Source organism: Centroberyx gerrardi, chromosome 1 (genome assembly GCF_048128805.1).
Source record: "Centroberyx gerrardi isolate f3 chromosome 1, fCenGer3.hap1.cur.20231027, whole genome shotgun sequence".
In the NCBI taxonomy this organism is placed as follows: Eukaryota; Metazoa; Chordata; class Actinopteri; order Beryciformes; family Berycidae; genus Centroberyx; species Centroberyx gerrardi.
The window spans coordinates 22,399,885-22,413,477 of record NC_135997.1 but is presented as its reverse complement, the minus strand read 5'-3'; the positions used below and the strand labels follow the sequence as shown (position 1 = coordinate 22,413,477).

At 42.1% G+C, this 13,593-nt stretch overlaps 1 protein-coding gene across 1 annotated transcript in view; it reads right to left on the bottom strand.

The window, feature by feature from the left end:
* The window catches only part of mdga1 (MAM domain containing glycosylphosphatidylinositol anchor 1), a 187,054-nt gene that overhangs the window by 23,447 nt on the left and 150,014 nt on the right, over positions 1-13,593 (bottom strand). Inside the window, exons 11-14 of the mRNA XM_071900079.2 lie at positions 5,513-5,684; positions 5,140-5,163; positions 3,353-3,505; positions 2,749-2,910 (exon numbers count right to left, since the gene is read on the bottom strand). Coding sequence (XP_071756180.1) covers positions 2,749-2,910; positions 3,353-3,505; positions 5,140-5,163; positions 5,513-5,684 — 511 coding nt within the window. The remainder of the gene's footprint in view (positions 1-2,748; positions 2,911-3,352; positions 3,506-5,139; positions 5,164-5,512; positions 5,685-13,593) is intronic.

Below are 13,593 nucleotides of genomic sequence, written 5' to 3'. Positions count from 1 at the left end.
AAACTGAGGACATTGAACGAACTAACTGGGCCGGTGGAATACCAAAGTTTAGAGAAGTGTGCTTGTAACCAAAATGTTTGTAAAATCTTGGCAGGGGAAAGGAATGAATAATAATCTCTTTATTTTAACCTTTATTCATCCAGCAGTCTTCATCCAGTCTTTTTCAGCAACACCTTGTTTCATATTCATACAGTTACACACATTCATATCCAGGGGGGCTAGGAAGCAAGTGAGGATAGAGTGCAGAGTAGTAAAGATAGGAAATTAGTGAAAATAGCGATCTAGTCAGGATAGGGAATAAGGTGGGAAGTATGTATGGTAATTGGACAGGCACAGAGGCACACACACACACACACACACACACACACACACACACACACACACACACACACACAACCTGCCCTTCCCAGTCCTATCACTTCCTTAGGAGACAGGGAGCAAATGTTACAGTGGGGCCTCTAATGCTTGGGCTACAGACACATCAACCCACACTTTGGGAGGGCCATTTGTGCATTTTTTTTGCCCCACAGTTGCTTGAGCTTTTGTCTTATTCGTTAAGCAATTTATGCAAATCAAGATGTGGTACAAACAAGCCCTCGAAAAGAGCACTGTGCAAGCAAATAGTCACCATCCTTCGTCACCAACTGGAAGTGCAAAATGCGTACTTCAGCTTTAAGTCTAATCCACCAAGGCTGGCCTTGCACCATAAAGCACCCTCTATAATTGGGGCGCTCTCTGATCAGATCTGAGATTCTAGGATAGAAAACCCTCCCCCTCACTTGTCTGACTTGCTAGTCATGATGCCCCATCTTGACACATTGATAGCAGTCATTCTAGATGATTTGCTCATTTTGAGAATATAGCGCACGCTCTGCCATGTGCAAATATACAGTATTTGGGCACACAAACACACACACATTGAGGGATTTATGTGTTATTTTATGTGCGTTTATGTTTAATTTGTTTATTTGCATTTATTTTTTATTTATTTGTAAGGGACCATGTACAATATTAAACATAAATGTTGCCATTTGTGTGTATTATACCAGATTTAGCTTAAGATAATTTTCATCTGCAGTCCCTTGGCAATTTTACAAGTACTACAATTAAACACATACATACGCCGCACACTCCAGACATGTGGGTGTACTGTCATGCATGTGCAAGTCTGTGTCAGCATGCCTGCACACATGTCTGTGTGTCTGCCTGCATGTGTGTGTTTGTGCTAAATAGTGTCACATGATGCTCGCGGCTGAGAGGGCTACATTCAACCTTTCATTGTGTATGATTCATTACAGAATACTGATTAGGTACTTCACATTGTAATCAGTGCTACAATCAATTGGAAGGGAAGATAGCGAGGTCATAGGAAAGGGGAGCAAGTCCCGGACAGGGAACTTATTGGGCCAATGTAAGACAAAAGTTTGAAGAACTTTTATCTAGCAAATGGTCACTGGCTTAGAAAATCTGGGCAAAAGAAGTGAATGAGTAACATATTCATTCACTCATCCTCATTATTCTCATTATTCTAACCTTCCACCCAGCACACATGCCCTTTTTCAACAACACCTTGCTTTTCATTCATATAGTTGCACATAATTGTGTCTGGGTAAATAAAAGGTAAAAACTAATTTGGTGAAGATCGAAAAATAGTGGGGATAGAGAGCAAAGGGAGCATAAGGCCGTAGTGAAGATTGAGAACTAGTGAGGATAGGGAATATGGCGGGGCGTATGCACTGTATGGTAATTGGACAGGCAACCAGCAGGTTGGACACACATACACCCACAGCCACCCACACCCACACAGACATGATGTGCCCTTCCCTGCCCTAACACCTCCCTAGGAGACAGGGGGGTCAAAAGGGGAACAAATGTTACAGTGGAGCTTGTAATGCTTGGGCTACGGACACATAAATCAACACTCTCTCTGTGTGTGTGTGTGTGTGTGTGTGTGTGTGTGTGTGTGTGAGAGAGAGAGAGAGAGAGAGAGAGAGTATGCATGGATGGATGTGGGTGTGCCTCCATTTATATATGCAAGTTTGTCCATATATGTTTGTGTGCATACATGTCTGTGAGTGTGAGTGTGTGTGTGTGTGTGTGTGTGTGTGTGTGTGTGTGTGTGTGCGCGCGCGTGCAGGCTACGAGATGCATGCACTCAAGTTGTCTGATAGAGCATATTGTGATGAACAGCTCCCCCAAATGACTGATTGTGTCTTGCCACTGCCATAAATCACACACCCACTGCCCCCTTCAACCACCTTCACACACACACATACACACACAAATATGGAAGCACAGTGTCACACAGGCATGGAGGCACAAACGGATACATACACACACAGGAACACATCTGCCCACACAAAGACACTCTGGTGCTCACCACCTTTCTCTCTCTCTCTCTCTCTTTCTCTCTCTCTCTCTCCCTCTCTCTCACACACACACACACACACACACACACACAAACTATGTCGTGTCTGACAAGCTCTACAAGCGAGGGTCAAGCATTGAGTTCAACTTTTTTGACAGAAGCCCAGAGATATGATAGCCCCAATGGTAACAAGTGCCAGCATATACTGCGTATGCATGTGTCCTGTATCTGTGTGTATCTGTGTCCGCGCATGTGTGTGTGTGTGAGCGTGTGTGTGTGTGTGTGTGTGTGTTGTGTGCATCTCACTATTCACCATGCTTGTCCTTCATGATGTGTGTGTGTGTGTACTTGGGTGCATTATTCTCCTCTCTGCTACTCACCGATGTGTTTGCCCTTCATGTGGTAGTAGAAGGAGACGCAGTACGGGACTCTGCCGGAGCCCTTGGGGCCCCTGACCGAGGTCACATTAAAAAGTGGGGAGAGCAGGCGGGCCTTGTCACCTGTAACCCGTGGTCGTGACGCTTCGATGTACATGTAGAAGCCTGGAACCAAGAAGATAACATTGGATGTTTTAGGGCTGTCGTGCCCCTGAAAATTTTATTTGACTATGAATTGATCAAAATGAGTCAAATTCAACAGAAATAGACAAGAGTTAAAATTGTATGTTCCATTCATGAGAAATTTTGTCTTCAACAACTTTGATTGTGTCAGTGTAGTTTTTGTAGTATTGTAGTAACGTTCGGAGGAAGATGAAACACCGGTGGGATTGAATGACATCAGGCAAAACAGTAACAAGTAAAACAAAAAAAAAAAGACTACAGACAATAAAACATTTTAGAATTGCTTGACTGTAGTTGTGTTGAAATTTCTATGTAGCATGTTGAAAATATTCACGTGCTGCAGTGTACAGTACTGTTGGTATACTGTTATGACTGTATACACTGAGCGGAACCCGGACACAGCATGTTTTCCCAGTCTCCTTACCCTCCTTGGTCCCACTGCGGTCGGTCTCTGGGCCGGTGTTGGCAGATCGCTTGGGATTCTGGGTCAGGTGATTCTGTCTTGTCCAGTCGAATACGTCACTCCGATCTTGGGAGAAGCCGCAGATCCGCTCGTCCTCGAAGCCGCACACATGGTCTGGTGTGTGTATGTGGAGAAAAGTAAGACCACATCAGATCAGTGACAGCTTCTATCCACCTACTGTACTTCTACCCTTTACAGGGAAATGAATGGCAGCAACATTAGGGTATATGCCACATGCACTCCATGCACTCCACTGCCATATGAACATCAGACAGCCAGTCAACTACTGACAAAGGAAAACCATTTAAGCAGTCTATAGGAAGCGGCTTATATAATGTGGAGTTTAAAGTGGAATTATGCATATTCTGATGTATGACTCCTACATGAAGAAAATGTTTCAGGACACAGCAACTGGGTCAGACCATTATGCATTATAATTGACAAGGCACTATAAAATGTAAAAACAACATCTACAGGGAAAATAAACCAGTTTCCAAATTGTCTTGGAAAGAACAAACTCCTCAAGAACCTGAGCAGTGAGCACACCTGAGAAACATCCTTACTGTGTGCTTGACGTTGCGTGTGCAATCAATTAAGACTCACAGGTGTTCATTTGTTTTAACCGGCTATGTACTATAGACTGTTGAGCCGTTTGGACGTGATGCACCGCTCTCACAGTGAATACACGAGAATTCATTTTGAGAAAGACCCCCTAGTTTCATCCTGCGAGTGAATGGTCATTGTCCTTGGTGCTGAAGTCTCTTCTCTAGCCAGGTAGAGGGCCTTCGCTCTCCATGGTGCTGATTGCCTTCACTAGCCCATGTAGAGGGTGCTGACAGTATGAGCACTCCACAGGCACACTGATGAAATTAAAACTAGACGGCGAATACAACAACTAAACTAAACCAGTCCAAAGTGACAGATTCTATGAGAGCTTCCCTGGACACCCACACTGTCTGTTACAGAGGCATATGGCTCGTGCTCCCCATGAGGATGGCTTGTGTGTGTTTCTGTGTTTCATGGAGCTAATCTATTACTATTCACACCCTGCTCCACTACATGCGCTCCTTTCAATTTGCACTGTTGTTCTCCCAGTCTGTTCCAATCTGCTGTTGTTTTAATTGCATCACCCTGGCAGATTCAACTGCCACTCCTGCCAGAAACATGCTGTGTGTCTCTTAATGAAGAAAATAGACAAGATGCAATTGACTGAGAAAGGGATAGAAATGGCAAGCGAGAATATGAGAGACAAGGAAATAGGAGGAGGGATTGAGAGAGAGAGAGAGATGGAGAGAGAGAGAGAGAGAGAGAGAGGGAGGCAGAAATGGAATGTGAGGTGGGACAGAAAGAAATGGAGGTTCAGCAAGTGAGTTTCAAGTATAAAAAGGACTTGGCACAGTACCACAACCAGTTGGCCCACATATATTCAAAGCCGCTCACTGCCTTAACCATTCTTGTATCCTCCAATCACGTCCGCACTCCCGTGACATTTAAAATGTCATAGACCTGCTCCCAGGTATCAGTTGCTTTCTCACATCTCGCTGCTACCCCACTCTTTTTCCTAGTACCAAGATTTAATAAAGGGCAAGGGTGGGTCATGGCAACCTTTGCCATGACAACCTTGGGCTGACATTGCCTGCAACATACAAGCCAAATTAGCTCGCAACAATCAGGTCATAACAACCTCAACGTTGTGAAATGTGGATGGGTGCTAGAGTAGAAGATGGTAGTTAAGAGAGAAGTCTCACCTGAAGGTCTTGGGTAGGTGTAGGCTGTAAGAAAATGAGAATGGTATTATGATTATCAATCAAATATGCAAATAAACACCAATCAATTATATAAACTTACATAAGCTACATCATTCTATAGCACATTTTGTACAAAGCATGTAATTAAAGGTGATTCACAGAGTGACTTTAGAAAAAAAGAGATTTAATAAAATGGTTATAATTAAATGTGAGTTCAGAGGGAAAAACAGCATGCACACTCCAAAAGACCGGAGGCTGGAGGACCAAGACGTTGAAAGAAAAAACAGACAAAAAGACAGAATAAAGCAGAGTTTATAACTATGTGTGTGCGGGAGTAAGTGTGTCTTTTCTGATGTAATGAAATGAGACTCACGTTCTGAGTATTGGATGATGCGACTGATGTAGTCCCCGGTGCTGTAGGTGGTGATGGGGGCCAATCGGACCTCGTAGGACAGAGGGATACGCAGGTCTGAGATGGCGTGGGACATCAGCACGCCCTTCACCGGCTCCACACCCTTCAGGTCTATCTGCTTCGACAGGAGGTTCTGCTTGTTCTGGATACGTAAAGGCACACACACACACACACACATACACACACACACAAACACACAAGTGGGGATGGAGACTTGTAAATAAGTATACTCACACATACATGTACAGTATGCAAAAACGCATGTGCACAGGAATATATACAGGTACATAGGAGGAGAAGGAAGGATAGTCATCAGAAAGTGAGACAAATGTGACAGACAGGCATAGAGAAGGAAAAGACAGCAGAAATGAGAAGGATATATGAGGGGTGTTGATCTGACAGGCACACCTTCTGTTTTTGTCTCCTTTTCTCTCCAGCCTCCTCTTTCCCTCCCATCCTTTGCTTTGATCATTCCACCCTCACCCTCATCTCTACCCCTTTACCTCATCAGATTCCAGGATTTTTATAGATTGGAAGTGAACCAAGTGATACAAGCACTGTGACGGTAGAATTACCCCCGGTAACATCATAAAGCGCAAGCCCATATCCCATCTGGAGAGTTTTCACAGCAATATTAACTGCCCATATAAGGCCGGTGATACACTTGGCAATTTTATGGACAATGTAAACCGACAACTCCTCAAAAACAGTCAACAAAGTGAAGCTCGGGGTCAAAGATCTATTCAGATTTTTCCTAGCGAAAATATGCCGAAATATGATTAAAGCAACAAATCTGCTCCATGGGCACCGTTGCCCATCAGGGACCCCAAGACATTTGCTCTATGTTTTTTTGTGCCTTATTGCACTCCACTGCCACGGCAAGGAATCAATAAAAACATCCTTGTATAGTGAAAATAAAAGACAGATTCCCTTCCTATCACTTGTTCCTCATTCGGCCATTTGTTACAGAGATACATATATAACTACATCTCATACACTACATCCATAGCAGCAAAGCAAATGACAAGTGCATTGACAGTACGGTACACCGAAGCTCCAATGAATTGCACAGGGCTTGCATTATAGATGTGGAAATGGAAACAGAGAAGGTTATGAAGTTTATCCAGTCCAATTGCTGTCTCATTTTTTTTAAAGTTAAGTTAGGAGGGTTTTTTTTTTTGTTAGTACCACTTTTAATAGAACTCTTGTGGTGTTATTCCACCCACGGAGAGAAGGATCCATTAGCTGTGTATCTGCCTCTGATCCTAGCTACTTAAAGACCTGACAGTGAGCTCAATCTAATGCATTAGGTCAGCCACTCCACCATTACACCTTAGTACACCCACAGCATGTAATTATCAGGTAATGCATGCAGCTGTGTGTGTGTGTGTGTGTGTGTGTGTGTGTGTGTGTGTGTGTGTGTGTAGTAAATGCCTACAGTACAGTGCCACTTACAAGCAGAGCATAACAATTTCGTGCATATACAGACACATATACACACACTAAAAAAATCAAGCATTCACTGTCATCAACTATGTATTTAGAGCAATTTATAGGATTTATATGGCATCGGTTGCTCATTTCCACAGCATTTTCTAGTTTCATCCATGGTATATGGCATTTCATTTCAATCCTCTCAAACCTATGAATAATAAACATGATAAAAGCAGGGCAATATATAGATATTTAAGATTTGTCATGACATGTTGCACATTCCCATTTTGTGGGATGACCACACAAAAAAACACACATGTAACAATGGAAGAAGGTCCAGGTTGTTGCATGTTTGCTGTCACTGCTGCTACACTGCTGCTCCAACCCAAAGAGGAACAGTTTGGGGAGTCTTGTAGCACTATTTCGGCCACTAATGCATCCCACAACTTGTATCCCACTATGCCACAGACATTCAACTCACCACTTCAAACTCAATCTCAACTAGACTGAACTGATATTTTCTATTGACAAGACCAAGGTGGCTCTTGCCCAGACTGACAAGAACCTTGGTGTGACTCTCAACAATCAACTATTGTGCGATGCCCACATGGCAGCCACAACCCGATCCTGCAGGTTTGAATCTACTATTGCATTCATTGAGCTTAGACTGTGGTATGAAAGTAAAATGAAGATTTAAACAAAATAACACATTTTATGCAAATGTTTGTAATTAATAGACCAGAATGGCACGTTTCAAATGGGCCATGCCTGCAAAGTGCGACACAAGTGCGAAATCCTATAAAATTTCTATGAGCAAAACAATAAATTGACATTTTCTGTGGTTGTTTTTTCTGTTCTAATAATTTATGTGAAATGTATATGGTGTTGTTAATTGTCATTAACCTTTTCACGTCTGTCAAACAACTGTGTGATCATAATAATTGAATTATCTGGAAGTTACAAAACGCTAACAAGCTAGCAAACTTACGTTCAAGAGAGGAGTCATGTTAGCATTTTGACACTTTACACCATTTCACATAAATTATTAGAACACAGACAAAGCAACTACAGAAAATTTAGATTTATTGTTTTTCTCATAGCTGCACTTTGTAGGCATGGCCTTTTTTGCCGCGTCATCGCCATTTTTATCTATGCTGGCAATATAACCATTTTTGAAACGCAGGTCCTATGTCATTCTTGCATTTCATGGTGCTTTGCTCAGCATTTTTTATTAATCGTTGAGATATTTGCTGTCATTTAAGAACTCTTTTGAGAGATTTGAGAGAGAAGATTTGCTCAGTTGCTACTCCTCCATAACTGAGTACATAAATTCATGCATTATCATACAGTGCATAATATTATTTTACATAGTAGCGGTTACATTGTAAAATGCATCGCGCCCTTTTAACACTCACTTATGCTCACATTCATACATATAAACATTTACACTCTACTCATACAGTGTATGCATAATTATGTAGACTATAGTAGGAGAAAAGAAGCCTTTCTCATGTAATATGCATAGAGTGTGTGTTAGCAGTGGGAGATGAGTAAATATACTGCTGAAGAGTGGGAGCTTTAGAAGTAAGTGGAATGTGCTATCTTCAAGAGTGGATAAGGTCTTTGTATGCACTTAACAGGTAGGATTGTGCATGTTGAGTGCACACACATGCGGACACACACACACTCACACACACACACACACACACACACTTGTTTTGGACCTTTTGACAGTCTATGTGAGACAGATGACAGAAGGAATTGACTAGACTAAAAGCACAAATGCACACGCACACATGCACACACACACGCACGCACGCACGCGCACACACACACACACACACACACACACACACACCATGTGGGTCCTGAAGCAGACAGTGGATCAATGAGGTGCTGAAGTGTGACCCAGGGGAATTCAGCTGCTCCTACTGCAGTTCAACACACACACTCCCTCTCTCTCTCACTCTCCCTCTGTCTCTTTCTCTCACTCTCTCAATCACAAAAAGTGGACATACTGTGTGTGTGTGTGTGTGTGTGTGTGTGTGTGTGTGTGTGTGCCTATATGCCTGTGTGTGAGAGACAGAGAGAGAAAGAGACAATGAGTACATAGAGAGAGAGAGAGAGAGAGAGAGACTTTTTCATAAATAATTGAATAACACTATTCATACTTTGTCATTCCTACTACCTTACAGTACAATGTGCTTTGGCAATACTGTAAATGTGCTATGATCGTGCCAATAAAGCCTCATTGAATTGAACTGAACTAACAGAGAGAGAGCGAGAGAGAGAGAGAGAGAGAGAGAGAGAGAGAGAGAAATTATACTTTAGACATAGACACAGAAGCACAGGCACATATAGGCAGTGAGAGAAAGAGAGTGACATATTTTGAGGCAGAGAGGTGGTCGGTTGACAGAGTGATATGGAAGTGTTTGTGTGTGTGTGTGCCTGTGGGTGGGTGCACGATGTTATATGTGCGTGAATTTAGTCCAGTCCATTTTTTCAGCTGTGTCTCCAACACACTGTCAACAAAGCGAGAACAAGACAAAGAATGTGTGAAAGAGAGACAGCAAGGATGAGATAGAAACATAAGACACAGAGAGATGTGTGTAGGAGGAATTTGGATTAAGAGTGTGAGAGGAGGCAGGCCTCTTTAGAGACTACGGAGCATGAGGTTAACTCTGCTGTTCTCTTCTATTAAAGCTACATATCCATGACAGATCCCACAGCTCACTGATGTGTACACCTGGAGATTGTGTGTGTGTGTGTGTGTGTGTCTGTAGGCTATATGTGTGTGCATGTATGTTTATCTACGCTTGCATAGGCCTATATGTGCTCCATCTGTGGCCTTGTGTGGGAATACGTGAGTATAAGCACAAAGTGGGGTTGACTATGTATATAAATTATTCATATATTTGATTTAATGTGCAGCTCTAATTCATCATGAATATTTTTAATTTCTCATATATATGATAATGGGGATATGTGTTTGCGCAGTAGTACTGTGTGTGATTGTATCTCTGTGCTGAGAGAAACTGGGTGTGGTTGTGATCTGAGCGCTGGCCTGCTACTAGAGGTGCATGGCTGCAGTCACACATGTAGCACAGAACTTCAACGCTGGGGGAAAAGACATGATAATTAAGATAGTATAGGGATGAGGTGGATCAACTAAGAGGTGGAAGGAGGAAGATGTGAAGAGGAAAAGAAGGAGGAAAAAAATAGAGAAGGTAAAATAAGGATGAATAGATTGATATGAAGAGAAAAGAGAATTGTGAAGAGGGGATTAAAGGAATACACAAACATTTAATGTTTTTTGATCAATATGCCATTGTGCAGTAAAACGACTGGTGGCAAACTATCATAGTATGTTAGTTTGTTATGGTGCCTGCTATGTGTGTACTCATACTACCCCTTACAATTTATTCTATTTATATACTTAGCGTATTCATACCACTCTGTTCATACTGTTCATTCTGTCAATACTGTTCATACTGTATATACACCATACTGAATATACTATATATATTATTATATACATCTTGCATATTCATATATCTTGCATACTCATATATATATATATATATATATATATATATATATATATATATATATATATATACATATATATGTACATTACATTGCACTGCACTTTTACTGCTTCTTTTGCACTTCTGGTTAGATGCTAAACTGCATTTCGTTGTCTTGGTACTTGTACTCTGTGCAATGACAATAAAGTTGAATCTAATCTAATCTAATCTAATCTAATCTAATGTGTATTGTTGCATTAGAATGTTTCATTATTTTAAAAGCACTATAGCACACACTAAACACTAAACACACAAGTGAAACTATTCCCACTACTCTACTACTCTACTTCTTGATCCACAACGGTAAAATTATCACAGAAATCATTTGTCAAAAATCAATGTATTCCTTTAAGGAAAGCAAGGGGGAGGAGGGAGTGGTGTAAGAGGAAGGGATGGAAGGATGGCTAGATGAAAGGAGGAGGGCCTGTCAACTTCGCTAATCTCTAGGAGGGGAAACCCCCTGCAGGGAGGAGGAAACTAAATAAAGACGTGTAAATGGGGATTTCACAGCCTGGCAACGAGTCACGGAGCTACACACACACACACACACTCGCACACACACACACACACTCGCACACACACAGATGCACACATACAAGCATGGACACGCACATAGGTAAATGCAAATGCGTTAGAAAAAAAATATGAGGATATGCAGGCATGCACATGTCACATACACATATGAGCAGAATTCATAGACATGTGCACATACAGTAGACATAGAGTACTGCTCTGCATGAGCTGATCTGAGTTACACAGAGTCACCTTGTATTCCCCTCTGTGTCTGCATGTCTCCCCAGAGACCCCCGCACAGCTATTGTCATTTTGAATGTGCTAAAAAGATTGAGTGCCAAGGCGTTAAGAGGATGAGCTGGAGAAAGTGTTGCAGAAATAGATGGGTTGTGAAATTGAGAAGGTATTACATTTGAATGTTCTTGTACTCTATTTAACAGTCGAGGGGACCAGTGAGATTTGCTGTTGTTCTTTCATTTGCATTTAATTTTTATCTTTCGCACCCTTTCATTCGCTTGCTCACTCACGCTCTTGTCGCTCACTCTTGCACTCTTTTTTTCCCTCTCTCTCTCTCTCTCTCTCTCTCTCTCTCCCACACACTCCTTCCCCCCCCCTCTCTCTCTCTCTCTCTCTCATGCACACATTAAAACATGCAGGTAAAACCTTGAAATTAAATTAAAGTTTAACATCATTTAAGAAGTCCTAAACTGCTTAATGCATCTCATTATTTTAACACTGTCAGCATAGCAGCTCGCAGTTCAAACTATTTATCAGCTCTGCTCCAATTGCCAAGGTTCACTCAACATTAAATGCCATTAAGTCTGCACTTAGCAGAGTACCTCAGAGAGCAGGAAGAAAACAAAGGGGGAGAGAGAGTGGAGCAAAGGAGGAAGAGAGACAGAGTGTGAGGACAAGTGAGAGAAAGGGGGAAGTAGTCGAAATAGCGTGTGTTTGTGTGTGTGAGAGAGAGAGAGAGAGAGACAGAGAGAGGGGACAAAGTGAAAGGGGGAAGGAACAAGGGAGAGGTAGAATGAGAGTTTTCAGAGAGCTGAGGCATGTGATCTAATGTGCATCTAAGGAAGGCCAAATGCTCATTTTCTGTCTCCCAAAAGAGTCTTACTTAATAAGGTAAGCAGCCAAGTCTTTAAGTAGGAGGTGAATTATCTATTCATCCGCACAGAAGAAAGCTGGCAGATCCTACATCCCCTCTGTTTCTGTGTCAGAGTGTGGATGCACACACACACACACACACACACACACACACACACACACACACCACCCCGGCCGGTTGTATAATTCATTATGACCCTTCCTATCCTCTCACTAAAGGCCGACTATCTATGAATAGATGTTTGAGACAAAACAACAAGGTGGCCTAAAGTTGCTCTCCTGCTAGCTACATCTTAGACGGAGGTTCCCAACCTGAGGTCAGGGGCCCACTAAGAGGGCTCCAAAACTGCCAGGAGGGGTTGAGCTGGGATGGGGGAGCAAGGCCTATGAGACTTTGGAAGGAGGAATTATAATAGAAATAGATATAAACCTCGAGATATTGAGTGTTACTGTTATGACTACAGTCTATTTAGTGTTTAGACATTAACTGTAATGGAATAGCTGTGCAAGCATGTCCTTAAATCTTGCTTTTATCGCCTTTTATTGGCCTGAATGGCATGTAATGTGTTCCTGAACATGAAGGCATGATCATTCTGCGGGTAGTTTAGTGAACCAATTTACTCTGGATGCATTACAGTGAGGAACATATCCTTCATCTTCATTTCTTATTTTTTTAATATGGACACGGAACCAACTTTGCACCAGTTACTGAAAGCAAGTGTGCTCCTTCCTTTTATTACTACACACAGTGTGACCATGTTGCAACCCCCACAAGCACAACCCACTGCATGTCCAATGCTGAAAATGTGTTTGTGTTCCAAATAAGTGCAATTACATGTTTTATTCAGATGCCAAAATTAATTTTTACAAGGGCTGAAATGAGAGTACACAAAGTGCCTCAGCCAACAAGACTATATACAGCATATACTGTATATTGTATCGCTTGTTATCAAACCACCTTAGCCTGATTGTGATTAATCCAGCAAAGGTTTATTCTAAATTCAAGCATACGGCCGCAAGCCTAATTTAGCTCGCAAGTCATTGTGGGGTTGTGAGAGTGAACGCACGTCACTGCAAAGGCAATCACTTGAGGACAAGCTGAAACATAAGATTACCATTATGATAATGTACTCCCTCAACTGTCTCTGGACTGTATTCTGGCTGAAATGAGGTTGACTGTGGAGGCCTGGTCTTGTTAAGACACGGTTACAAGATGGGGAGTAAATACATGATTATCTGTCCGGCACTCAAAGCTACAATCCTACTGTGACAATGAAGTCATTTCACATGGACAGCTTGGAACAGAGTGATGTGATGACTGATGAGAAGGACATGTGCTGATTACTGAAGGGGAGGCGATGCTTCTGCGCATCATGGAAAGGAGGGGAGGGAAGGAGA